This window comes from Colius striatus, chromosome 3 (genome assembly GCF_028858725.1).
Source record: "Colius striatus isolate bColStr4 chromosome 3, bColStr4.1.hap1, whole genome shotgun sequence".
Taxonomy (NCBI): domain Eukaryota; kingdom Metazoa; phylum Chordata; class Aves; order Coliiformes; family Coliidae; genus Colius; species Colius striatus.
In genome coordinates this window covers 2,663,956-2,690,897 of record NC_084761.1, presented here as the reverse complement: position 1 = coordinate 2,690,897, position 26,942 = coordinate 2,663,956, and the positions used below count along the sequence as shown (strand labels likewise).

The window sequence follows — 26,942 nt, the reverse complement described above, 5'->3', positions numbered from 1 at the left end:
TAAAAGTACAAACTGGCTTTATTTCAGTACAGTATCCTGTAACCCCTTCCAGGCACCAAGGGAGGAGGGTGCAATTCCAAGCCAGGGCATGGGGGCAAGGGTGAGGAGCAAGGATGGCAGGAGACTGGGGAGCTGAGGTGCCAGGGCTGGAGCTCTCTGCATCAGCCAGGGGAAGAGCAGGCTTTGGTCCCTGCCCAGGCCAGGTCCAGGGCTGCCAGGGGGTTGTGGGGTGCCTGGCAGGACCCAGAAGAAGCGGCAGCAAGTGCAGAAACCCAGGGGTGACTCTGGACCCCAGCACAGGTGGAGGGGAGAGGCAGCAGCAAGGGTGGGAGGAGGGCAGGAGTGGGAGAGGAGCACACACTAGAGACACAGGGTGCAAGACCTGCATCTGCCCCCAGAAGCAGGCAGCCCTCTCTTCCCCTTCCCTGCCCCAAACCCCAGGGGTGTCTCCCCACCTACAGCTTGGGGTCAATGGCCCAGGAAGCCAAGAAAGGGCAAGAGACAGCAGCTGCTGAACCACGGCAGCCCTTTTATTGCACAGTGGAGCAGGGCACGGCCCCCTCCTGCGGGCCCAGGGCTCAGCCTGAGGCAGCAGGAGCACAGGGCAGGGCGCCAGGGCCCTGAGAGCAGGAGGGAGCCCCATCACATCCCTTCCACTCCCACACAGGGGACCAGGGCAGGGTTAGGCCCCAGTTAGCCCAGGCTGGGTGGATGAGCTGATGGAGCCCATGTGCTGCGGCAGAGGACTGTGCCCAGCTCAGCAGGGCACTACTTCTCCCCTGGCACACTCCAGCCTTCACCCAACCCTCAGGGAGAGCCTATACCAGGAGCTAACAGAGCCAAGGGTGCGCTTTGATCCCTCGGGGAAGCAGAGGAAGCGGGGAGAGGAGGAGGCAGGAGGCAGGGGAAGGCAGCGACGGGCAGGAGAGCCGGGGCAGCACGGTGCTCCGGGCACCATGGGCTTGGCCCAGTCCTCTGCCCACCTCCCACAAACAGGGGCTCCCCGCCTCTGAGGGGCTGGGGCACGTTTCTGCTGGGCAGCACCGCCCCGCATCACGTCTGTGCCAGCGAGAGCTCCTCCAGGCCTTCCTTCCCCAGGCGGTACCTGGCGAGGTCCTTGCGGGTCACCATGCCCACCACCTGCCGGGAAAGGCACGGCGGGTACAGCCCCAGGCTGGTGGGTACAACCCCAGGCTGGTGGGTACAGCCCCAGATTGGCACCAGCACGGCGGGTACAGCCCCAGGCTGGTGGGTACAGCCCCAGGCTGGCACCAGCACGGCGGGTACAGCCCCAGGCTGGTGGGTACAGCCCCAGGCTGGTGGGTACAGCCCCAGGCTGGCACCAGCACGGCGGGTACAGCCCCAGGCTGGTGGGTACAGCCCCAGGCTGGCACCAGCACGGCGGGTACAGCCCCAGGCTGGTGGGTACAGCCCCAGATTGGCACCAGCACGGCGGGTACAGCCCCAGGCTGGTGGGTACAGCCCCAGGCTGGCACCAGCACGGCTGGTACAGCCCCAGGAACACCTCCAAGCCAGGACTCACCTCGTTGCGATTGTCCACGACCACCAAGTGCCGCAGCCCCAGGGCGCGGAAGAGCTTGAACACCCGCGGCAGAGACGCCTCCTGCGCAGGCAGAGCCGGGCTGCAGGGGCTGGGGCGGCCCCCAGGGCACACGGCAGCCCCCCAAGGGGCTCAGGGCAGGGCAGGGGGTGCTGGGGAAGGTACCTGGGGCACAGTGTAGGGAGAGGGGTTCATGAACTCGCTGAGGTCCATCATGCAGTCGCGCTCGTCCTGGGACACGTGGATGGACTGGATGGGCGGGAAGCGGGGGTAGGCGTCGCGGAAGTCCTTCAGCTTCAGCCGCCGCTGCACCAGGCTCAGGTTGGCCCTTTCCACAAAGACCTTGAGAGCAAAGACATTGTTGGGGACTGTCCAGGGGCACCAACAGGCCTCAGGGCCAGGGCAATGGGGCAGAGGGACCAGCTGCAGAACAGGCTGTTTCCTGTGCACTCGGGGTCTGAGCCCAGTGGGGCACGGGATATAGAATCACAGGATGGTGGGGGTGGAAGGGACCTTTGGAGATCATCCAGCCCAAGCCCCCTGCAGAAGCAGGGTCACCTAGATCAGGTCACACAGGTCTTGAACACCTCCAAGAAGGAGCCTCCACACCCTCCCTGGGCAGCCTGTGCCAGGGCTCCCTCACCTCACACAGAAACAGTTTTTCCTTATGTTTCAATGGAACTCCTTGTGTTCCAGCTTCATCCCATCAGCCCTTGTCCTGTTGCCACATACCATCAATATAAGGAATGCCCCAACCTCCTGACACCCACCATTTAGATACTGACAAAGATTAACAAGTTTCCCCCTCAGTCTTCTCCAGACTTCTCCAGGATGATGCTGGGTAACCCCAGTAGGGCACAGCAGCCCCCACCAGCTCCTTGGGTGAGCTGAGGGAGATGACTTGAGCAAGGCAGGCAGCAATGGGGCTGAGGCAGCAATGGGGCTGAGGCAGCAATGGGGCTGAGGCAGCAATGGGGCTGAGGTAGCAGCAGGACAGGGGCACCCAGGCTCAGCCCCAGCCCCAAGGGCCTCACACAGCATCACCCACCTTGTGCTTCAGCAGGACAATGAGCTGGGAGCGCAGGATCAAACCCCTCAGGCCTGCCACCTGCAACAGAGCACCTGCATGAGAAGGGGACAAGGGCAAGGTCCCACAGCACAGCCAGCCTTCCCCTTGCAGGCTCAGCTCACCTGTGTGGCATCAGGGTTGCTCTCCACCACTGGGAAGCCGTTGTGGTTGGAGGAGGTGTCGCTGAGGATGTCCACAACTGTGCCCACTCGCTCGATCCTCCGCAGGCAGGTGACAGGAGCGCTCATCACCTCCCTGCAGGGAAGGCTTGGTGTGAAACAGCCCCAGAGCACACCCCAAATCACAGAATCCCAGAGTGGGGGAGGTTGGAAGGGCCCTGCAGAGCTGCTCCAGCCCCAGCCCCTGCTCAAGCAGCTTCCCCTGGCTCAGGGCACAGGAACGTGTCCAGCTGGGGTTGGAAACCTCCTGAGAAGGAGCCTCCACACCCTCCCTGGGCAGCCTGGGCCAGGGCTCCCTCACCTCAGCACCAAACCAGCTGCTTCTTGTGTTTAAATGGAACTGTTTGTGTCCCAGCTGATGTCCATCACCCCTTGCACCACAGAACAAAGTGTCCCCCATCCTGCTGACACCCAGCCTTTAGGTACTTGTCAGTGCTGCTGAGGTGCCCCTGAGCTCAGGCTTCTCTTCTCCAGGCTGAACAGCCCCAGGGCTGCAGCCTTTCCTCCTCACACACATGTTCCCTCCCCTCAGCACCTTGGTGTCCCTGCACTGGCCTCTCTGCAGCAGTTCCCTGTCTCTCTGGAGCTGGGGAGCCCAGAACTGGCCACAGGACTCCAGCTGAGGCCTCAGCAGGGCAGAGCAGAGGCAGCAGAACCTCTCTCCACCTGCTGCCCACACTCTTCTGGATGCCCCCAGGATGCCATTGGCTTTGCCCCTGGGGGTATGTTGCTGGCTCATGGTTAGTTTGCTGCCCATCAGAACTCCCAGAGCTCTCTCTGCAGACAGAGACCATCCCCTGCCCCAACACACATCCCTTTACAGCCCTGATGCCTTTCTCTGTCCCTCAAACCTGCCAGGGATGTGGGGAGGGAATGCCCTGCAGGCCACAGTCCCCCTGGGGAACAAGCTGGGCTGGTGGCACCAGAGGACTGCAGCTTCCTGGGACTGAAGTGTGTCACCACCTCAGGTCAAGTGCATGGTCCAAAAGCTGCCCAACCTCAACGAGCAATGAGCATCCCCCAGCCCAGCCCCCTTACCTGGCTGTGAGGGAGTGGGATGTCACTGGGGCCTCCCAGTGCAGGAAGGGCACGCTCTGCAGCTGGATGTGCATGTCATAGAGCCCCTGCAACGAGAGCTAAGCTGTCAGGAGGAGCCTGGTGAGATGTTGAGGGTTCACCTCAGAGGGAGCACACACTTGTCCTGGCTCCCTCACAACTGCCCAGCACCCCTAACCCTGCCCCACAGCCTCTCACTGTGCCCTGGGGAAGCACACCAGCCCTCACCTCCACAAAGTAGTCTCCCACAATCTTTGCTGTCATCAGCACCAGCATGATGGGGAAGCCGTAGGTGACGTTGCCTGTTGCCTCCATCATGATGACTGTGAGGCTCAGGGTCATCCTCACTATCCCACCTGTTTGGGGGTTTAGGAGGGGAGGGAAACATGGGGTGAGGGGACAGCAGAACTTGAGGCCCCTGAGGCTTTGGCATGGTGATGCAGGACTGCCCACAAAGGCAGCAGTGCCCTGGCAGTGCCTGTGCTTGCCAAGGTCAGTTGGACGCCAAGAGCCAGGCTGGGGGAGAAGCTGTGCCAGGGAAGGAGGATCACTTTTTGCCCAACACAAGCAGGAGGTGGCCAAGGCTGTGCCCTGGGGAACTCACCCAGCTGAGCAGCAGCTCCCATCAGGGCGTACTTCCCAGGGTCAGCCCAGATCTGAGCGTGGGAGAGAGAAGAAGCCAAGTCAGCTGCTGCCTCTAGGGCAAACCAGAGATAGTGAGCAGTGCCCTGATGCCCAAATCCCTCTCTGAAGTGGGGAGGGGTGCCTGAGGCTACCAGCACAGCCCAGCTGCTGGCAGGGCTCACATGGGAAAGCCCAGCCCCAGCTCAGGGAAGAGACAACTCACTCGAGATTGCTGTGCCCAGCTCTCAGCCAGCCCCAAGAGCAACACCCACATGTGTCACCAGCCCAGGGTGAGGGAGGAGGGCTGGTGCCACGGCCTCCACTGCCCACCAGCCCTTCCCAGCAAGTACCCACCGAGCCTTTGGTCAGGTAGGACAGGGAGATGCCAAAGAGCCTCCCCCAGGCAGCCCCGATGAGCAGGGAGGGGATGAAGACCCCTGCGGACACCGTGAGGCCGTAGGTCCAGCAGGCCAGGAAGAAATACATCAGTGTGAACATGCCCAGTGTCATGGGGTTGTAGGAACCTGAGATGGAGAGAGAACAGAGTCAGGGCTGCTCCAGGAGACACCATAATGGGCTGTGGCCATGGCAGAGCAGTTGGCAGCAGTTCCACGACACGCTCCCAGCAGTGAAAGCCCCTCTCAGGGGGCACACACCTTCTGCACACCACAAGCCTTTCCTATGGGCTCTTCAGGTTGGTTGTGCCCTCTCAAGGGCCCCACCAGCTGGCTGGTGCCACTCCAAACCCTTCCATCCCCCTGAGCCCAGTATGTGCCTCTCCTCCACCTCGTGACCCATGAGAACCCATCCCCCCCCCAGCCTGAGAACTCTGGGATCAACACAGCAGGGCAGGTCCTGCAAAACCCCTCCTGTCCCATGACTGCTTTGGCCAATCCTATGGGCTGTGCCATGGTGGTGAGACCCTGCTTGTCCCCAGGGCTTCAGCCTGCTGCTATTTTAGCATTGCTGAGCAGCTCAGTCTAGTTAAAAGGAGTTCTCTGCAGCCTCTCTGTCACCAAGAGGCCGATGGACTGAAGCCCTGAGCCAGGGAGGACCCAGCACTGCAGGGAGCAGCCCTGAGACACAGGACAGTCATCACTGGGCTTCAGGGGGCCAAGCTGCACTCTCTGGTCTAGACATTTGGAGCTGTGTGCTCCCTGCTCACGTGCAGCTGGGCACGACAGAGCAGCAGGCAGAGGGCAAGTTGTCATCCCACAGCTCCAAGGGAAACGGGAGCTGGAACCTGGCAGCCAAATTGCATTTCCCAAGCACATCCAACCCCCAAGATCCACCTCTGCAACCTGCCCAGAAGGTAAAAGGTCATTCTGGGGCAAACCCTGCTAATTGAGAAAGCAGGCAGGGACATTTCCAGCCAGCCAGTGAGGGTCAGACGCGCTGCCAGGCAACTCAGAAACAACAGCTTGCAGACAAGCATGAACAAAACCACGTCCTCATGCACAGGCTCCTGAGGCTGCAGCCTTCTGCTGCCACCAGGCACAGCATCTATCCCTCCTCCTCCTTCCACCACAGCAGGAAAGGAGCGGGCAGAGTGCTTTGCTGGGTGCCAGCAGGCCCTCAGGGAGCTGTTCTGATCATCCCCCACCTCATTAATCAATGGTCAGGGAACAGGTTGGGCAGCTGAGTTCAGGGACCCGCTCGCAGGCTGCACAGACCTGGAGGGTCGTGGAAGAGGTTGACAACGCTCTTCTCAGGAGTGTTGAAGAAGGCAGTGGCCATGGAGTTGTACTCTCCATCAGCACAGAAGAGCTGAGGGGGAAGAAGAGAGAGTTAGAAGTGGCAGGTTGGGGTGCCTGGGGCAAGGGAGGCTGCTGGGCTCAGGGGGGGCATGTGCCAGTGAGGAGGCTGCCCTGGGCAGCAAGCACAGGCACACACACTGCAGCTGGCTCTCCAGCTCTGCCCGATGCACAGGGCACTGACTGAGGGCCTGTGCTACAGAAGAGCTGGGTGGTGTGGAGATGTGTCTGAGGGCAGGAAGGAGCTTCAGAGGGCTCTGGCCAGGCTGGAGCCATGGGCTGAGGGCAAGGGGATGAGGTTGAACAAGGGCAAGGTCTGGAGACTGCACTTGGGGCTCCCCAAGCCCAGGCAGCTCCAGGCTGGGGCAGAGGGGCTGGAAACTGCCCAGGGGGAAAGGGCCTGGGGGGGTTGGTGCCAGGGGCTGAACAGCAGCCAGCAGCGTGCCCAGGGGGGCAAGAAGCAAAGGGCAGCCTGGCTGGGATCAGCACTGGGGTGGCAGCAGGAGCAGGGCAGGGATTGTCCCCTGTGCTGGGCACCTGGGGGTGTTGAGGCTGGAGAAGAGGAGGCTGAGGGCAGCCAGCAGCACTCTCTGACACTCCCTGCCAGGAGGCTGCAGGGAGCTGGGGGTCGGGCTCTGCTCCCCAGGCAGCAATGACAGGACAAGAGGCAATGGGCTGCAGCTGCCCCAGGGGAGGTTGAGGCTGGAGCTGAGGCACAACTGTTTCCCTGAGAGGGGTGTCAGCCCCTGTGCCAGGCTGCCCAGGGAGCTGGGGGAGTGCCCAGCCCTGGAGGGATCCCAAAGGCGTGGGGCTGAGGTGCTGAGGGCTGTGGGTCAGTGCTGGGCTGGGCAGGGTGAGGGCAGGGCTGGCACTGCAGCAGCTCCAAGGGCTTTGCCAACACAAAGTGATTCTGTGATTACCAGGATCTTGTGTCCCTGCTCACCCTCCCTGAAAGGCTGCTCTCCAGCAGCTCCTACCTGCAGGGGATATGCCACTGTGCTGCCCTGGATGGGCTGGCAGTCCCTGGAGCAGTAAATCATGACGAAGCCCACGGTCGCTGTCACTGCTGCCACCAGCATGGCCTCCACCACCTGCAGGCAGGGCCGGTGGATGTACCTGTGGGGGAGGGAGGGTGGCACCCAGGGCTGCAGGGCAGGATCACCCACAGCTGGGCACAGCTCCCAAGGAAAGGTTGGCATGATCTGGCTGGGGGACAAGCCCAGAAAGCTACTGCCCATGAAGGCCCAAGAGGAGCCTCTGGAAGCTGCTGCCTGCCCACTCCACTGACACAGCTCATCCCTCCCTCACACCATGAGGCCAGTCCTGGGCTTTGGGAAGCTGGTGCCAAGCATTGGCTGTGCCTGACTGGGCTCAGATGGCTTCAGCAGCTCTTCCTGCTCTCTGCTTACTCACAAGAAGTCAGCTCTGCACAGTGTTTGTGCTTCTTTGGGCCTTCAAGTCAATGAAGGGAAATACTTACTGGGGTCAGAGCAATGGGGGGGTGCTGGGGGTCACAGCCCTGACTGCAGGCAGCAAGAGGCACGTGGCATCTTTGCCTCCCAGCTTCCAGGGGCTGCTGCTGCTCACTTGAAGGGTGGGACTACAGCCACCCCCTGTCAATCAGCTCAGCTACCCCTGAGCTCTCACCTGATCCGGAACATCGTCAACCAGTAATTGAGGGCATTGAACAGGGCCCCAAGGATCCCACCTGCAAATGCAGGGAGAGGAAAAGCTCAGCACACAGGTTCCAGGCTCTCCTACAGCTGCCCAGGACATGGGGAACCTGTGGAGCTCAGGGAGACACCCACAACCCAGCCAGCGTGAGCTGCAGCCCTGGGACAAGGGGGCCTGTCCCTGCAGAGCCAGGCAGGAGCTGACACCAAGAGGAGCCTTGGCACCAGCTGGGGACAGGCAAGGGACAGGCCAGCTCCAGGGGGATGAGGGCAGCTTGAAAGCAAAGGGCTGCCCACAACTGCAGTTCACTCACCCCACTCAACCCCTTTGCAGGACATGGACTGAAGGGGCTCAGCCTTTGCTGCAAGGGGAAGGATTGGGCCAGCATCCAGCTCTCCCCCATGTGAGCCCCACAAGCAGCCTCTGCTCAAGCATGTAACAAACTGCCCATTCCCCCCAGGAGGCTTTTGAGACCCAGACAAAGGGAATTACTCAGCCTAATGAAAGGGAAAGGAGCAGCACTCTCACCAACCACTCCCATGAAGATGAAGATGGGGATTTCCTGGATCGTGTATCCCATTTTCTGCAAGCAACAGACAAACAGCTTTCAGATGCCCTGGCCCATCTGCAGCCCTGGCACTGCCACTGTCTGCTGGGGCACGAGCCTGTGTCAGCAACTGGCTCCCAGAGCTGCCCCAGAGCCTCCCTTGAGCACCCACAGGGGCTGCTGGGCTTGGTGCAGCTGGGCTCTGGCCAGACCCCACAGGACAGAGGCTGCCTCAGCCCCTGGCTGATGTTTTAAGTCATGCTGGTGGCCCCAGGCTGCTGTGGGCTGCTTCCAACCCCCCCACCAGGGCCCTCTGTGGGGAATATGTGTGCCATACCTCAGTATCAAACCTGCCAAAGTTGATGAGCCCAGGGCTGGAGAGATCCCAAGCATTGCCATGGTAAACACTCAGGACTGAGTTCAGAGTGAACGTAGAGATCATGGAGGCAAAGAACTGCAAGGAAATGCAGCCCAGAGTCACTGCCAGCTGCCTCCAGCCCCACTCCCTCACCATGTGCCCCCAACACTACCCTGAGCCATCCCCCCAAGGTCCTTGGGAGGGGTTTGGTAACCATGGGTGGTGGGGACAAGAGGTCACGTTCCCTGTGGCAGCACTCTGGGCAGCTGACACCGACCAGGGACGGGCTCCTCCTGCCTCTCCATTGCCCTGGGGCACAGCCCAAAGCAGCTCCCTTGGAAAGGAGCTGGCAGCCAGGTCCAAATCCAGACCCTGAGGACCAGGGGATGTGTTACACAGGGCTGCCTGGCTGAGACAGAGATGCCAGGAGGGCACCAGGCAGGAGGGCTGGGGCTGTGGGGCATCAGGAAAAGGCAATGCCTCATACCAGAGCCAGCAGCCCTTGATTTACTGCTCCTGCTTTCCAGCACTTACAATTCTCCATGTCAGGAACTGGTTCCAGAATGAAGCTCCTTCCTCCAAGCTGAAGAGGACACCCCCTGCAAATGCAAGACAGAAATACCTTCACAAGGGCATGTGCCACACACCCTTGGCTCATGGCACCCAAATTCATCCCAAGAGACAGGGAAGTGCTGGGGAGAGGCCAGGGCAGGGCTATCAAGATGCTGAGGGGACTGGAACATCTTCCTGATGAGGAAAGGATAAACTGGTTTGGTGCTGAGGTGAGGGAGCCCTGGCCCAGGCTACCCAGGGAGGGTGTGGAGGCTCCTTCTCAGGAGGTTTCCAACCCCAGCTGGACACGTTCCTGTGCCCCCTGAGCCAGGGGAACCTGCTTGAGCAGGGGCTGGGGCTGCAGCAGCTCTGCAGGGCCCTTCCAGCCCCCACCACTCTGAGGTTCTATCCTCTTCCATGTGCCCCACACTGCCCCAGACCTCAGCATGGCTGAAGCCTCTCCCCTGTCTTCCTCCATCCCAGGGAGGTGACATCTGGGATCTCATTTGGTGACAGATGACCCCTCCCCTCTCTTCCCAAGGCCTCCATGGCAGGACAGCTTGGAGCTGCCCTTGGCAGACCTCAGCAGCTGCCTCTGTGCAAGTGGGAACATCCTTCTGAGGAAATCCACATGCAGGCATTGCCCAGCAGCAGAAAGCCAAGCCACATACCCACAGGGGCACCAAAGGCAGCTGAGACACCAGCAGCAGCTCCAGCTGACACAAAGTCCCTCTTCTCCGTGTCTCTGCGGAAGTACTCGAAGATCTGAAACAGAAGCCAAGGCAGGTTCAGGGCTGCCCACAGCCATGAGTCTGGGGAAGGCTCACAATGTGCCACACAGGACCCCAAGACACCAGTGTGACCACAAGCACCAGGGCTGGGGATAGGAGGGGCAGCTCTAGCACAGCCCCTCAACACCAACCTTGAAATCTCGCTTTAAGGAGGTGGATCTGCCCTGGGAGATGCCAGCTGCAATCACTGCTCCAGAGTGGATCATGGGTCCTTCCTAGGGCCAGGAGAGCAGGGTCAGGGCAAAGGAAGAACCTCAGGGACAGCTGAATGCTGCTCACCAGGTTGTAGCCCTGAAGAAGCTGGCTGGGAGGATTTCCCTCTGGGAAATACAGAGCTTGCCATTTCACACCCTTAAACCCTCATTCTAGCAAGTGGCTGCCATGGCCACCTCCTGTTCTCACCAAGGCTCCCTCTGGCTGAGGGGACAAGGGCTTCCCTTGCCTGTCTTTGAGCCCAGCAGCTTAGAAATGTCCCAACCAGGCACTCAGATGCCCCCACCTAACACTTGTAGGGACAAGCACTGACAGACATTGGCTGCTGCTCCCTTGCCCTCAGCCAAGCCACAGAGACTGGCTCAGAGACCCCCCACACTCCAGGGGCTCTCCAGGCCTGGCCATGCCACAGTCACCTGGGCCAGCACGTCAGGGAATGAAGTCACTGCAGGGTCCCCAGTGTCCTGTCAGCAGTACAGGGCTGGTGATGGGCTGCAGCACATGTGCCAGCAGCAGGCAATGGCAGGGCAGCAGCGTGCCAGGGCAGCTTTGTGTACAGAGGATCAGAGAAGCATTGGGGTTGGCAAAGCCCTTGAAGTTGCTGCAGTCCCAGCCCTGCCTTCACCCTGTCCAGCCCAGCACTGACCCACAGCCCTCAGCACCTCAGCTCCACGCCTTTGGGATCCCTCCAGGGCTGGGCACTCCCCCAGCTCCCTGGGCAGCCTGGCACAGGGGCTCACACCCCTCTCAGGGACACAGTTCTGCCTCAGCTCCAAGCTCAGCCTCCCCTGGGGCAGCTGCAGCCCATTGCCTCTTGTCTTGTCATTCCTTACTAGAGAGACAGATTACATTCCTCACCTTCCCAACAGCCAGGCCCCCAACCACTGAGAGGATGACCCCACAGACTTTGATCACCAGGGTCTGCAAAGCAGAGAGAACAGGCACAGGGTGTCACACAGGGGCACGAGGAACATGATGGCACAGCCATGGGAGCACAGCCCCAGCACAGACTTGTGATTCTCAGTTCCCTTTTCTGGCTTCTTTCTGGCCAGAGTAGAAAAGAAATCAGCCAAAGCTGCTCTTCACAGCATTGGCTGCTGATGCCAGGGCAGGAGGTTTCACCACCCGACACGGGGGGAAGCAGCTATGGAGTCCAGCAGCACAGGGCAGCCAGGAGCTTGTGCCAGCTCCTCTGCCACAGTGCAGGCAGGGACCACCCCATGAGGACACACCATGACAGGGGGGCAGAAGATACTGGTCCCACCACATCCCCCCTTCAAGCTTCCTACCTTGAGACGGACAACGTGCGGGATCTTCACACCATTGAGGTAGCATTTGATCTGGGGAATGCCACTGCCAGCTGCCACGGGCTGTGGGGAGCAGGGACAGCGTGAGGGGCTGCCACATGCAGGGTGGGGACACAGTGGCCACCTTACCACACAATCCCAGCATGGTGGGGGTTGGAAGGGTCCTGCAGAGCTACTCCAGCCTTTGCTCAAGCAGCTTCCCCTGGCTCAGGGGGCACAGGAACGTGTCCAGTTGGGGTTGGAAACCTCCTGAGAAGGAGCCTCCACACCCTCCCTGGGCAGCCTGGGCCAGGGCTCCCTCACCTCAGCACCAAACCAGTTTCTCCTTGTGTTTCAGTGCAACTGTTTGTGTCCCAGCTGATGTCCATCACCCCTTGTCCTGTCCCTGGGCACCACAGAACAAAGTGTCCCCCATGCTGCTGACACCCACCCTTTAGGTACTTGTCAGTGCTGCTGAGGTGCCCCTGAGCTCAGGCTTCTCTTCTCCAGGCTGAGCAGCCCCAGGGCTGCAGCCTTTCCTCCTCACACACATGTTCCATCCCCTCAGCACCTTGGTGTCCCTGCACTGGCCTCTCTGCAGCAGTTCCCTGTCTCTCTGGAGCTGGGGAGCCCAGAGCTGGCCACAGGACTCCAGCTGAGGCCTCAGCAGGGTAGAGCAGAGGGGCAGCAGAACCTCCCCCTACCACAATGTGGCTCAGCACAGGGCACACCAAGAACAGCCTTGGGGAGGCTGAGAGATGAGACCAAAGCCTATCTGCAGGCTCTGGAGGCTCTTGAGGGAGACACCCACTGCCTCTAAAGGTACATGTGGCAGGGAACAGGAGCTGGCTGGGTTCCTGGGGGACATGAGGGTGTTCCTAGCACTACACCATGCTGAGAGGCCCAGTGCTGCAGAGCTCACACTTGCTGACCAGTGAGAGTAAGAGCAAAGCCATAAGGAAGACACCACTAAGAGTGGCCCACAGGGAACCATCACCCCAGCCCAGCCACGACTGGCTCCAGTCTCTGGCTCACCCCCCACTGCAGCCCCCATGGCCCCTGAGCAGTGTGTGCTCTGGGCCAGTGCTCACAGATGCCCAGCACAGAGGGACCAAGTGGAGGCCAAGGCCCTGCAGGTGTTTGGGGCTGGAGCAGAGCCTTTGCCTCAGGCTGCTGGGGCTGCAGCAAAGGGCAGCACGTCCTGACAGCCCTGGAGAAACTCAGCAGTGCAGCTGGAACCAACACCAAGGAACTGTGGCTACAATTTGGCAGCAATGCATTTGCTGTTACACAAGTCTGTGTGTTTTCTGAAGACATCATCCTGCTTCCCCCATGGGGCAGGAGGCACAGAGATACCCCAGCCCAGCCCAGTCCCAACTCTTACCTCTATAAAAGCAACAATCATGGAGCCCACCATCACCACACTGGCATTCAGGGTGGCCCAGAGTAACAGGGAGAAAGAGAGGCCCCCTTTCTCTGTGAACTTTTCAATATCTGGGGAGGCAGCTCAAGGAAAGGCTGGTGTTGGTTGGGTACCACCCATCCCACCACAATAACATGTTGTTAAAACACTTCTCAGGCTGCAGCAGATCATAGAATCCCAGCTGGAAGGGCCCTGCAGAGCTGCTGCAGCCCCAACCCCCGCTCCAGCAGCTTCCCCTGGCTCAGGGGCACAGGAACGTGTCCAGCTGGGGTTGGAAACCTCCTGAGCAGGAGCCTCCACACCCTCCCTGGGCAGCCTGGGCCAGGGCTCCCTCACCTCAGCACCAAACCAGCTTCTCCTCCTGTGCCAGGGGAACTGTTTGTGTCCCAGCTGATGTCCATCACCCCTTGTCCTGGCCCTGGGCACCACAGAACAAAGTGTCCTCCCATCCCCCTGACACCCACCCTTTAGGCACTTGTCAGTGCTGCTGAGGTGCCCCTGAGCTCAGGCTTCTCTTCTCCAGGCTGAGCAGCCCCAGGGCTGCAGCCTTTCCTCCTCACACCCATGTTCCACCCCCTCAGCACCTTGGTGTCCCTGCACTGGCCTCTCTGCAGCAGTTCCCTGTCTCTCTGCAGCTGGGGAGCCCAGGACTGGATGCAGTACACCAGGTGAGGCCTCAGCAGGGCAGATCCCATGCACAGGGCAGCCAGGGCTGCTGCAGGAGTCTCCTCCATCCCAGCAGTGCCCAGGCCCAGCTCAGCCCTGCACAGAGCCCAGACACTCAGCAGTACTTCGGGCTGCAGGGTCCCTGCTGCCAAACCCAAGCAAGGAAGCGCTGCCCTCTCTCCCAGCACCCCTCTCCTGGCTTCCAGGAGCCAAGATCCCCCAGCTCCATGGAAGGATACTGCCCTTCACCACCCTGTACTTCAGCCCAGCCAGGTTCTCCACCACGATGTCGATGAAGCAGGCGACGAGGCCGGTGAAGATGCCAATCATGGCACAGATCACCCAGCGCTTGATCTCCACCGTCCGGAAAGCCTGAGGGACAGAGAGCCATCAGCCCCCAGTGCCAGCCAGCCTGGCCTCTGCCAGCATCAGGGGCACTGCCCCCCACCCAGCCACCTTCCCCAGCACAGCCCTAAGTCAGGGCAGCTCTCCTCAGAGCTGCCCAAGGCAAAACACATCAATGCTGGCTGAGGCAGGATTGCAAACCCTGGCCACAGTTCAGTTACTTTAAGCCAGTGCCCTTGTCCCTCTGTGGGCTCCCTAACAGCAAACATGCTGTTCCTGCCTGCCTTCACCAGGGCCCTCCTGTTGGGCTTCTTGCTGTGGCACTGCCTCCCAAAGCCTCCAGAGCAGACATTTCACATGGCTCCAGGAGTCCCTCTGCTGAGGGACCTGTCCCATGTCACCATGTGCATCTCCACAGGCACTAAGCTCAAACCACCCCACGCTGCCTCACTGCTCCCGAGGTTTTACAGCTCCTCAGTGCCCATAAACCCACCCCAGCTCGAGTGCTGCTTTAAGCACAGACTCCCTCTGCACCAAGAAGCCCCCCAGCAGCTTTGTGCCACCCTGACTTTGGGGACAGTGGGTCACAGGGAGACTCACAGCATGGTTTATCCTCCTTTCCTCCTCCAGGAACAGCTGGTTTTCACTGTTGTCATAGTCCAGGCTCTATTTCAAGAGAGAGAGATGCTGTCACCATCCAGGGCAGGGGAAGAGCCCTCCATACTGGGGAGGATTGCTCTCAGACCCTCATCCCTGTCCCTCCACACCCTGTATCATTTTTCTCCTCCAGTTTTGCTCTTTCTCCCTGCCAGCTGGGGGGCCAAGAGCCCCATGTGCCTGCCCTGCTGCACCTCAGAAGGCAGAGATGGGCTGAGCTGAGCACTCACCTCGTACTTGAGCGACAGCAGCTTCTCGTTGTGGGGGATCTCGTTGGGACGGGCCCGAGGGAGCTCTGTATCCTGGGGGAGGCAACACACAAGTTAGAGCAGCCAGCTCTGACTCCAACCATCCCCTCTGCCATGCAGCTGATGGTTTGATACTAGTTGTTATGCTCAGGAGAGAGGACTGCAGTGTGCAAGCTGCCTGGCTCTGGGATGGTTTCAATGACATGAAGCTGTGTGGGAGTGTAGGGCAGGAAGGAGCTGCAGAGGGCTCTGGCCAGGCTGGAGCCATGGGTTGAGGGCAAGCAGATAAGGTTGAACAAGGCCAAGGGCTGGAGCCTGCCCTTGGGGCTCCCCATGCCGCTCCAGGCTGGGGCAGAGGGGCTGGAAACTGCCCAGGGGGAAAGGGCCTGGGGGGGTTGGTGCCAGGGGCTGAACAGCAGCCAGCAGCGTGCCCAGGGGGGCAAGAAGCAAAGGGCAGCCTGGCTGGGATCAGCACTGGGGTGGCAGCAGGAGCAGGGCAGGGACTGTCCCCTGTGCTGGGCACCTGGGGGTGTTGAGGCTGGAGAAGAGGAGGCTGAGGGCAGCCAGCAGCACTCTCTGACACTCCCTGCCAGGAGGCTGCAGGGAGCTGGGGGTCGGGCTCTGCTCCCCAGGCAGCAATGACAGGACAAGAGCTCTGCACCCCCACCCACCACTTCTCCATCCCCAGGCAGGACACGTCCCCAGGAGCAGATGGAGGCTTTGCCCAGCCATGTACCATGCTGCCACATTGACGTGGCGCTGCTGAGCAGCTCCGTGCCCTGGTGCAGGGCAACCTTCCACCTCAGCAGGAAATGCCTGCAGCTGAAAGCAAGGAGTTATACCAAATCAGGCTGTGTTTTTGGACACAAACCAAATTCTGTTTCCCAAAGACCTCTGACCATTCAAGTTGTTCCCAGCTCCGAGTTTGGGCATTTACTGAGCTGAGCAGCAGCACCCTGCACCCTTCCCCAGCCCCAGGCTACAGCTACAGCCAAAGCAGGCCCAGCCTGTGCTCTGAGGCACTAAGACACTTTCCATTCCAGAACTCCACAAAAAGCCCATTTAGCAAAATTCTTCTAATTTGCTCTTCCTCCAGCTCTAGAGCTGAGGCAGGAGCATCTGGAGAAGAAAAGCTTTCCAGGTGTACACGATGCTCATGGTCAGTTTGTTCTCACCCAGCACTGCCAGGTCCCTCTCCTGGAGCTGCTCTCCAGCAGCTCACCCCCAGCCTGTCCTGGGGCAGGGGGATGATCCTTCCCAGCTGCAGGACTCTGTCCTTGTTGAACCTCAGGAGGTTCCTCTGCCCAACTTTCAACCTGTGCAGCTCAGTCTCTGGTGAATCAGTCAGTCCTCCCAGATTGGTGCCATCAGGGAACTTGTTGAGAGTCACTCTGTGCCCTCACTCAGGTCATTGATGAAGATGTTGAAGAAGAAATCCCTTCCCACCCCACACATGAGGGAGGAAGGTCCCTGTACTAGGAGGTCCATGTTCCAGCAGGTTGGTCCTGCCACCCAGAGAGGTGCAGGGCACCACAACATCCTTGGGCCAGTGCTGCTGCTGCTGAAGGGAAGCAGGGAGGGTGGCACAGGCCAGCTGTCTGTGCCACAAAGGTCACCCAGGCCAGGAGGAAACACTGAAGCCCACATGGGATGTGATGTGAGGAACAATAGCAGCCTTAGTGCTGCCACTGGAAGAAGGGAAGGGGTCTTGGTAAGGGTGGGTCCTCCTTCTGTGCCACTCACCAGCTCACGGATGTCCTCGTTGAGGTCGACATTGCTCAGCTGCCCAAAGCCCAGGAAGGAGGAAGGAGTGAGCTGAGGAAGGGAAAATGGGGTTAATGCCTCAGTGTGCTGCAAGCCTTGGCAGAAGGAAGGAGCAGGCACATGGGTGCTGGTGCTCTGCTCCCCTCAGAGCTCTGCCTGCCCATGGCCAGAGCTGCCCCAAAGCACAGCACCCACAACTCAGGTTGCTCCCAGGGGACACGTTGGGGAGCTGGGACCCACCACCCTGGAGGGAGCACAAGGCAGCAGCAGTCTGCTGGGGTTTGGGCAAGCTGCTCCCATCAAGCTGGCAGAGCTGGCTCACCCGGGGATGGTGCCAGGCAGGACTGGCAGCCTTGAGAGCTGGTAGGAGTGACTGACAGCCTCTGGTTAATGAGTGTGGTAGCCCAAGGCAGCAGCCGTGCAGCCAGCAAACCCGTGCTGAGCAGCACGTTCCACGGGGTGCAGCCTGCTCCAGGTGCCTTAAATCCCACACAGCCAGCAACTGCTAGAAAACCATCCCTGGAGCTCAAAGGGACAGATCACACCATGACCATGGGCTCCACAAGCACACCACCATGTGCCAGGGCCGTCTCCCAGTTCTGGGGAGAGACAGCAATAGAGGGTGATCAAGGGCATGTTCAGCTCTGGCAGTTGCTCCATGGCAGCAGCTCCCAGGTAGGGGTGAACAGGATGACACACTCATCAAACTCACAGAATCCCAGCATGGTGGGGGTTGGAAGGGCCCTGTAGAGCTGCTGCAGTCCCAGCCCCTGCTCCAGCAGCTTCCCCTGGCTCAGAGGGCACAGGAACGTGTCCAGCTGGGGTTGGAAACCTCCTGAGCAGGAGCCTCCACACCCTCCCTGGGCAGCCTGGGCCAGGGCTCCCTCACCTCAGCACCAAACCAGCTTCTCCTCCTCTGCCAGGGGAACTGTTTGTGTCCCAGCTGATGTCCATCACCCCTTGTCCTGTCCCTGGGCACCACAGAACAAAGTGTCCCCTATCCTGCTGACACCCAGCCTTTAGGTACTTGTCAGTGCTGCTGAGGTGCCCCTGAGCTCAGGCTTCTCTTCTCCAAGCTGAGCAGCCCCAGGGCTGCAGCCTTTCCTCCTCACACACGTGTTCCAGCCCCTCAGCACCTTGGGAGCCAACTAGGAGCAGCTGGGACTGGAGGGATGGCCAAGCCACTGCCAGCCAGGGCACACAGGAGGCAGTGGGGCACGCTGCTCCCACGCAGTCTCAGGGACACCAGTGCCTCTTCAAGCCGGGCCCAGCACCACACTGGGAAGGAACACTTGCACCTTCCTCTGTGCAGCAGGTTCTCCTTTCACTGCTGACCACTCAGGCTTGTTACTGGCAGCACAATTGCGTAACAAGGGATGTTTTGGACTGTCTGGGGCACCTCATCTCTGGGGAAGGGCTTGGGCTGAGCCAGCCTCCAGCTGGGCAGTACCTCGAGGGCACCCAGCAGAACACAAGCTGCCATCACCTCTCCACCCTTGTGAAACACAGGGATGCACCAGGGTGTGAGCAGCAGTCACTGAGCACAACCCAAACACCATTTGCCAACACCCAAACTCTCCCCTCCAGAGCCTCACTCCTCACCAGCTGCCAGGCTGAGGGACTGGAGAATAAGAGGAGGGTGGTGAGTGGCAGCAGGGCCTTCTGCCAGCAGCCAGTGCCTCTCTGCCAGCAGATCCCAGATCCAGCCCCTGCTGCTTTAATCCCCACCGATCCCATCTGGAATGTGTAAGAATGTGCACGTCACTGCAGACAAAACAATATCCCTTTGTGTTTGCAGCCTGACCTATTTTCCCAGTTCTCTGTCTGCTCCATGGTCTCTCTCACTCCTTAACCCACAGGTGGGTTTTGCCCCAGCTTCTCAAACCCTCTTGGGTGACCTTTTGTCCCCAGCAGCCTGAGTCTGCAGGAAATGCCCCACGCAGCTGCTTTTGGACACTGTTTGGTGACATGAGCCTGGGCTTTGGTTTTGGTCCATCATGGCTCCACCAACCCCAGAGAAGGGATCCAGGTGGAGCCTTTGGCCAGCAGTCAGAGCAGACCACTGTGGGCTCCTAAGAGCCACAGACACCCAAAGCTCAGCTCTCATGGATGAGAACTCAGCTGGAGGCAGGATCTGCCTGTTTCAGTGCTCAGCTGCCATGGTGGCAGGCAGAGCTCCCAGCCAGGTCCCCATCATCCTGGGGAAGAAGGAAGGACACAGTCCTCACCCTGAAACCCTGGGAAGGACAAAGCTGAGACCTTGCAAAAGAACCTACCTCCATCTGGCTTCAGGAAGCACAAAGATTCCAGGCTCCCATTAGATGCCACATGCCCAGGCAAGATCAAGGCAACAAGATGGAAACAGTCACTTGTGTCACTTCTGCCTGGGCTCAGACCTCAGGCACCAAGACCTCTGACAGGATGAGTCCTTTGGGGAAATTCTCCTGTGAGCCACAGGGATCCACAGAAAGAGCAAATGTGGGTAACTGGTGACATCCCCCTCTACAGCCCTTCCCTATGGAGCAAGCAGCAGCAGTGTGGCAGCTCTGCTCCCAGCAGCAGCAGGATCCAAGCACAGGGGATGAGAAAGGAGCTGCAGCTGAACCTGAGCTGAACTTTGTTAGAGAAGTAGCATGTTTTTAATGCACCCTCCTCCCTGTCATGTCCTGGTATCCCTCCAGCATTCAGATGAGAGGAGGGCTGGCTCCTGCCTCACCCAGCACAGGAGTCACACGCCAAGAGAAGGCAGGAAAGAGCTAATTTCATCTGCAAACAACTTCTCTAAGAGGGACAGAGGGGATTCAGGCAGCCAGGAGCCAAGACAGAAGGTTATTTGTGCATGGCTCAAAGCCTCAGTGAGCACATGGGCAGCACTGCCCTCCTTGGGATGTGTCTCCAACTCAGGCCAAGGCAGCTGCTGATTCTGGGTACGTGTGATGCTGGTGTGACTGCAGGATGATTATCTCCACATAACAACACTCACAGTTGCCAAATCCCAGAGGACACAGATGGGTTAGCAGCTCTCCTACCCCAAGAGAGGCTCTGACAGCAGCACACAAACAGTAACAGCACTCAGCCCTCAGCCTCTTTTGGTGGGGAAGTTCATTCCTTACCCATTTTGAGCCTAGCATGAAGACCCCCCCCCCCCCGCCCCCGACTGCCCCTTATCACCATCCTGCTGCTCACTAACGAACTGGAAGCACGTGGCTTGCTGTTATCAATGAGATAAAAGCGTGGCACAGACCACATTGGGAGCCCACAGCAGGATTGCACATGCAGCAGGAGGGAAGGAAGAGCACTTCCAGTCCCCCTGTGTCCTCTTGGCCCCAGCATGCTCTGTCCAGGAGCCTCTGGTACCTGCTTTGAGTGGTAAGGCGGGCTCCTGGCTGTGTCTAGGTTGCTCACCATCAGTGGAAGCCTTGTCACCAGCTGTGGAAGGGCTTTTGAAATCCCCCTCCTCTGACACACCACCATGGCTGTGATGGGCTTCAAACATAGGCAGCCATCATCCCAAACCACACTGCACCAGGAGAGAAGGAGGCTCCTCACCTCCAGCACCATGAGAGGGCAGAAAGTGACCAGACTCCCTGTGGTGTTACCACTTGGCTGGGGTTTTTTGCCCAGTGTCACTGCAGGGCACAGCTGCTCCATGGCCCTCATCTGCACCAGGCTGGGGATGCCATGTCCTGGCCCATCTGCCCTTCTCCAGGCTCCTTGTCCAAAGTGTCCCCTCTGCAGAGGGGCAGCACAAGTGCCACCACAGTCCCTGAGGGTATGAGCAGCCAGCAGAAGAGACTGGACTTGCTAAAACCCCTCTGCTTGGGGAAGGTCCTGTCACTACCTGAGGGCAGTGGCTTTCAGGGGAAGCCAGCTCCAGGCTCCAGTGACAGGCAGCTTCTCTGCCAGCGCCCAGGAGATGTGCAACCTGCAGCCCAGCTGCCAGCAATCGGCCTCACACAGCACAGTTCTCTTTTTCTCCCTCCCCCACCTGATTGCAGCAAGTGTGGCAGCCCTCTGGCATCCCCACCCGGTGACCAAGGTTGCATTTTGCACCCTGATTCTCCAAGTTAAAGAAAACAAGAGCAAGAAAATCTAGAGAGGCAGAATAAACACACAGAGCCTGAGAAGGACGAGCCACCCACCAGCCTGGGCCATGTTTTGGTGACCCCTTGCCCACACCTGCTGTTTCAGACACGCTCTGGAGCAGGAACATTACACCCATCCCAAAGTCAAGGCATTTTAACACAAACACAGCATATCCATGATGGCTTAGCAAAGGAGAAGTGTCCTTTTCCCCAAACATGCCTAATGATGGAAATTGGCTGTTCTTACTAAAATTATCCGTCCACTTTGGAGCCTCAGAGCTGACAGGCACAGCTTGACAGGGTGGGAAAGGGACCTGATGCTCACAGAAGCCTCTTGCTTCTTGTTATACTTGAGGCACTACAAAGTCCTGGTGAGAGGACAAAGCCTCAGTCAGCTCCAGAGCAGTGCTCAGCTGGCCCCAAAACTGGAGAATACCTCAGGTACAGCCCTGTAGTATCCCCTCTGTGGTCACAGGAGTGTTTATTCAGCCCCTCCTTGAGCCCACAACTGCTCTGTCTCTCACAGCTGGGGAGCTACAGACCAGTTTCCTTTTGTCACTTGAAGATCGCTTTCATTTCCATTAAACAAGCTCATGAGAAAGGGAAGAAGCTTTGCTGGGGACATGCTTGTTATACATTTGTATTATGTTACACCACAGGCAGTTTAAGCCTCTCCCATGAGCTAAGCAGCTCCAGTCTCCTTGTTTCTCTGCCAAAGCTGTTCTGCCTTCCCTCTGTCATCTATGAGACTGCACACCAAAAGGCAACCCCATTGCTATGGCAAACAACACAGCCACAGCTGCCAGGCCAGTGCCACTGCCAGGGGAATGTATAGGCCTGGCAGCTGTGGGCTCAGAGCTCCAGCAAGGTGCTTGCTGAAGGGACGTGGTGACAATAAATCACACCAGAAGCCTTGGGTCTCCACCACCAACTGCCTCTGCTGTAGGTGATCTCAGGCATTTCTTCCAAGCCTCCAAGAAAACCTGCAGAACCCACCCTGTGGTCTGTGATGCTGTAAATACACATGGTCCTGTTGTGTTAGCTAGGAGGATTAGTTTTACTTCCACCTCAGAAGGTGCCACAGTGCAGGTGGCTCCTTCCGGCCACTGTGCCCTGCTCCCACAGCACCTCGTGAGGCACCTCTCCTGCATTTCCCTCTCATTACTCTGCTGCTCTGACCTGCCCAGGAACAGGGCAGCACAGAATCACGTTCAGTGAGATGTCCCTGATAACATCTAGAGTCATAGAACCATGTCAGCTGGCAGAGCTCTTTAAGCCCATGGAGTGCAGCCTCTGTCCCAGCCCCATCACCCACCAGCCCACTGCCCTCAGGGCAACACCCACCCAGCTCTGAAACCCCTCAGGGACAGTGACTCCAGCCCCTCCCTGGGCAGCTGTTCCAATGCCTGACAACCTTGTCAGCAAAGAAATTCCTCCTCAGATCCAGCCTGAACCTCCCCTGGTGTGACTTGAGGCTGTTTCTCCTCGTTCTATTGCTTAACAGAGAACAGACCGACCCCACCTCGCTGCAGCTTCCTTTCAGGTAGCTGTAGAGAGTGAGAAGCTCACCCCTGGGCCTTCTCTTCTCCAGGCTCAGCAACCCCAGATCCCTCAGCCCTTTCTCATAGGGGATGTGCTCCAAATCCTTTCCTAACTTGGTAGCTGACCTCAGGATCCCCTCCAGCACCTCGGTGTCCTTCTTGTAGAGAAGGGCCCAATGGTGGGGGCTGGAAGGGCCCTGCAGAGCTGCTCCAGCCCCAGCCCCTGCTCCAGCAGCTTCCCCTGGCTCAGGGGGCACAGGAACGTGTCCAGCTGGGGTTGGAAACCTCCTGAGAAGGAGCCTCCACACCCTCCCTGGGCAGCCTGGGCCAGGGCTCCCTCACCTCAGCACCAAACCAGCTTCTCCTTGTGCTTCAGTGGGACTGTTTGTGTCCCAGCTCACGACCCTGACCCTCGCCCTCGCTCTGGACACAGCCAGTCGCCGCCCCGGGCCAGACCCCCCCTCCCGGTGCCGGCACTCACCTGCCGGCCGCCAGCCGCCGCCCCGGTGCCGTTGAGCAGCGGGGTGGTCTCTCCTGCGCGTTCGTCCTCGTCGTCGTCGTCGTCGCGGTCGCGGCCGGACCAGGACACCTTCTTGGCGACGTTGGCCATGCGGGGCGGCAGCAGCGCTCCTCGGCCGGGCCCCGCCGCGCCGGCCGCTCATGTGACCGCGGCGCCGCCGCTCGCCACGTGACCCGTACGGCGGCCGGCGGGGGCCGCACCGCGTTGTGGCGCCGCGGCCCCGGCTGCGCTCTGCGGCTCGGGCTCGGCAGCCTCGTGCTGCGTCCGCAGCGCCTCCAAGCACAGCTCCGAGTGACTCACAGCATCTCCAGGGCTGGAGGGGAGCTGCAAAGCTCATCCAGTGCAACCCCCCTGCCAGAGCAGCAGCACCTAGAGCAGGGCACACAGGGACTCATCCAGCTGGGTTGGGATGTCTCCAGAGAAGGAGCCTCCACAGCCCATCTGGGCAGCCCCTGCCAGTGCTCCCTCACCTCAACAGGGAACAACTTTATCCTGGTGTTGCTTTGGAACCTCTTGTGTTGCAGCTTGTTGCCCCTTGTCCTGTCATTGTCCATCCCTGAGCACAGCCTGGCTCCAGCCTCCTCACACCCACCCTTGATGGATCTGGAACATGACTGAGCTCACCCCTCAGGCTCCTCCAAGCTGCAGAGCCCCAGCTCCCTCAGCCTTTCATCACAAGGCAGATGCTCCACTCCAGCATCTCTGTGGCCCTGCACTAACTCTCTCCAGCAGCTCCCTGTCCTCCTGCAGCTGAGGGGCCCAGCACTGGACACAACATTGCAGATGTGGCCTCACCAGGGCTGTCATGTGCCAGCCACACACGTGTGCATTTCATTCCTGAGATCAGTTATTCAATAGCTGATCTAATAGTTCAAACTATCTCTTGGAACTAATGATGGTATCCACAAGGTCATTGACAGCTGTGTGTTCAGGCTCTGAGGGTCTTCTGGGGGGGTTCTGATAGTCTTGCTCAGGTGCCCTTTCCCTGAACTCTGCTTGCAAACACACTCAGCCAGCTGCTTCTTTCCCAGGGGTTTATCCATTCACTACCACAATCCAGTTCATGCCAAAGTCCCACTGTCTAAGTTGTGGTTCTGTCCTGATCCATCCCTGATCCTTCTGAAAGAGCACAGCCCTTACCAAGCCACACATGTATGTGTATGTGCACACACAGTGGCTGGGCTCACCCCATCCACCTGCCAGTGGTCTCTCTCCCTCAGGCACAGCAGCTTGTTACTCCAGAACATCCTTTATGAGGCTAGGTGTCTGTCCTGAGCCCATGGATGTTCTCTTTGATCAGTACCATCTTACTATTAGCTCTAAAGCCCTCTGGACCTAGTGCAGACCTTGAATCTACCTCCTCTGATCCTTTATCTGGTTACATTGCTGCTCCCCAGGCACAGACAGCTCATTTGGCAGCGTTCTGCGTGCTGAGCCTGAGCCCTCCTGGAGCAGCAGAGGGCTGGGCACATGGCAGGGATGGCACATGCTCTGGCACCTCTGGCTCACTCCCAGTCACAGGCTTTTCCATGCCACAACTTCCCTCCAGGCCTGACTCAGGGGCAGGACTCACCAGCACGTGCCCCAGCCTGCAGCTCCAGCTGCCTGTGCTGAGCAGCTCCTGCTGGCTCTCAGCAGCACAGTGCAGAGCAAGACCACAAATAAATGAAGCTTCTTCTCTGCCCAGAGCATTTTAATAGGAGCAATGGGGTTGTACATCCTCTGGGGGCGGGAATTGATGATTTCATAGCTTTGGGACAGGGTCCTATCTCTGCCATACTGGCTGCCAAACCCCCTTTTCCTTTTTCCTGCCTCTGGGGTGTTTATCCACAGCAGCTGAACAGGAGCCAGCAGCGTGCCCAGGTGGGCAAAGAGGCCAAGGGCATCCTGGCTGGGATCAGCACTGGTGTGGCAGCAGGAGCAGGGCAGGGATTTTCCCCTGTGCTGGGCCCTGGGGAGGCTGCAGCTCCAGGGCTGTGTTATCACTGTTATCAAAAGCTGTGACCAAGAATCACTCTCCAAACCCATTATTATAGTTTAGAAAGCTGACACTAGTTTATTACATGGGTGTGTGTGAGATCCCTCCACACATTTTGCACAGAGACAAAAACCAACCACACAGGATACACATGAAAGAAAAGGAATGTTCATTTAACTCCCAGGAATTAGCTGCCTGTTTCTAAGAAGCCTCAGTCATATGCAATACACATCACATGCCCAGTTAAATAAGGAGGGGTCTCTGGTGGTCCTTTGGGAGAAGATTACCTGCTTTTCACTCTCATTTGGAAACCTCCTGAGAAGGAGCCTCCACACCCTCCCTGGGCAGCCTGGGCCAGGGCTCCCTCACCTCAGCACCAAACCAGCTTCTCCTCCTGTGCCAGGGGAACTGTTTGTGTCCCAGCTGATGTCCATCACCCCTTGTCCTGTCCCTGGGCACCACAGAACAAAGTGTCCCCCATCCTGCTGACACCCAGCCTTTAGGTACTTGTCAGTGCTGCTGAGGTGCCCCTGAGCTCAGGCTTCTCTTCTCCAGGCTGAACAGCCCCAGGGCTGCAGCCTTTCCTCCTCACACACATGTTCCATCCCCTCAGCACCTTGGTGTCCCTGCACTGGCCTCTCTGCAGCAGTTCCCTGTCTCTCTGGAGCTGGGGAGCCCAGAACTGGCCACAGGACTCCAGCTGAGGCCTCAGCAGGGCAGAGCAGAGGGGCAGCAGAACCTCCCTCCCCCTGCTGCCCACACTCTTCTTCACACACTCAGATGCCATTGGCTTTTTGCCCACGAGGGCATGTTGCTGGCTCATGGTCGGTTTGTTCTCAACCAGCACTCCTAGGTCCCTCCCTGCAGAGCTAAATGTCTGTCCTCTTTTCCTACTTCACACAAGCATGATTTGGACTTAGCTGAGTGAATGATGAACTGCAAGCAAGGGGTTAAAAGTGTTGAGCAGTGCCAGTGCTGCTTCTCTGTTGTGCAGACACCTGGGAGCAAGAGGCCTTTGGAGTCAGCCTGAGCAGTAGCCAAGGGAGGGAGCCTGATGACACCAAAACATTCCTGCTTTGGCTATAAACTGAGGCACTGAGTGGACAAACAATTTCACAACAGTTTCTGCAAGGCCACAGTGCCCAAAGTGAGTTCATGGCTTCATTTCTCCCTAGGCGGCATAAGGAGTGTTCTTTCACATTTCAGGTTAGGTGAAGTGATCTCCTGTGCACTTGGTGCTGCAATGAAGGGCTTTCTAAACTATTAAACCTGGTTTGTAGAGTGCTTTCCTGGTACAGATCTCAGTAACATGGGGAGCTGTGCTGACAGCCCCTAAACAGCCACTGCAGCTGCTGCCCCTCAAGCCTCGGTGCCAGATCCCAGCCCCCACACCCCTCTCAACTCTTCCTCACAGCCCCCAACGGTAAATGATGCTGGACACAGAGCCCCAGTACTCACAGTGCCATCCTCTACTGGGTCACAGAATCAATTGGGTTGGGAAAGCCCTTGGAGCTGCTGCAGTCCCAGCCCTCCCCTCACCCTGCCCAGCCCAGCACTGACCCACAGCCCTCAGCACCTCAGCCCCACGCCTTTGGGGTCCCTCCAGGGCTGGGCACTGCCCCAGCTCCCTGGGCAGCCTGGCACAGGGGCTGACACCCCTCTCAGGGAAACAGTTCTGCCCCAGCTCCAAGCTCAGCCTCCCCTGGGGCAGCTGGAGCCCATTGCCTCTTGTCCTGTCATTGCTGCCTGGGGAGCAGAGCCCGACCCCCAGCTCCCTGCGGCCTCCTGGCAGGGAGTGTCAGAGAGTGCTGCTGGCTGCCCTCAGCCTCCTCCAGGCTCAGCACGCCCATTCCCTCCTCCGCTCCCCAGCACGCCTGCGCTCCAGCCCCTTCACCCTCTCTCCGTGGGGGCCGCGGTGTCCCTCAGCGCCGCCGGGCCCTCAGCCCCCGGCCCTCAGCGCCGCCGGGCCCTCAGCCGCCATCTTGCCCCGCGCCTCCCGCCGCCGCGCGGGCGGCCGGGACGGAGCGGCGGCCGGCGGCGGGGATTGGTCG

General features: G+C 59.2%; 1 protein-coding gene across 2 annotated transcripts; it reads right to left on the bottom strand.

The window, feature by feature from the left end:
• Positions 1-23,074, bottom strand: CLCN7 (chloride voltage-gated channel 7). Of its 2 annotated transcripts, none has more exons than XM_061993239.1 (25): positions 22,875-23,074; positions 16,747-16,818; positions 14,986-15,057; positions 14,699-14,764; positions 13,993-14,125; positions 13,049-13,158; positions 11,668-11,748; positions 11,237-11,299; positions 10,297-10,380; positions 10,046-10,139; positions 9,357-9,421; positions 8,802-8,918; positions 8,446-8,500; positions 7,891-7,951; positions 7,221-7,359; positions 6,163-6,256; positions 4,844-5,013; positions 4,470-4,521; positions 4,094-4,221; positions 3,848-3,933; positions 2,753-2,885; positions 2,610-2,669; positions 1,727-1,903; positions 1,544-1,643; positions 1-1,140 (listed from the first exon to the last, which is right to left on the bottom strand). In XM_061993239.1, the coding sequence occupies exons 1-25, from the start codon at positions 23,001-23,003 to the stop codon at positions 797-799; spliced, it is 2,685 nt and encodes an 894-aa protein (XP_061849223.1). In that variant the 5' UTR covers positions 23,004-23,074; the 3' UTR covers positions 1-796. The 2 variants fall into 2 exon arrangements, with proteins under 2 accessions (XP_061849223.1, XP_061849224.1); XM_061993240.1 differs by having other exon boundaries at positions 967-1,140; positions 1,544-1,624.
• Positions 23,075-26,942: the final 3,868 nt, after the last annotated feature.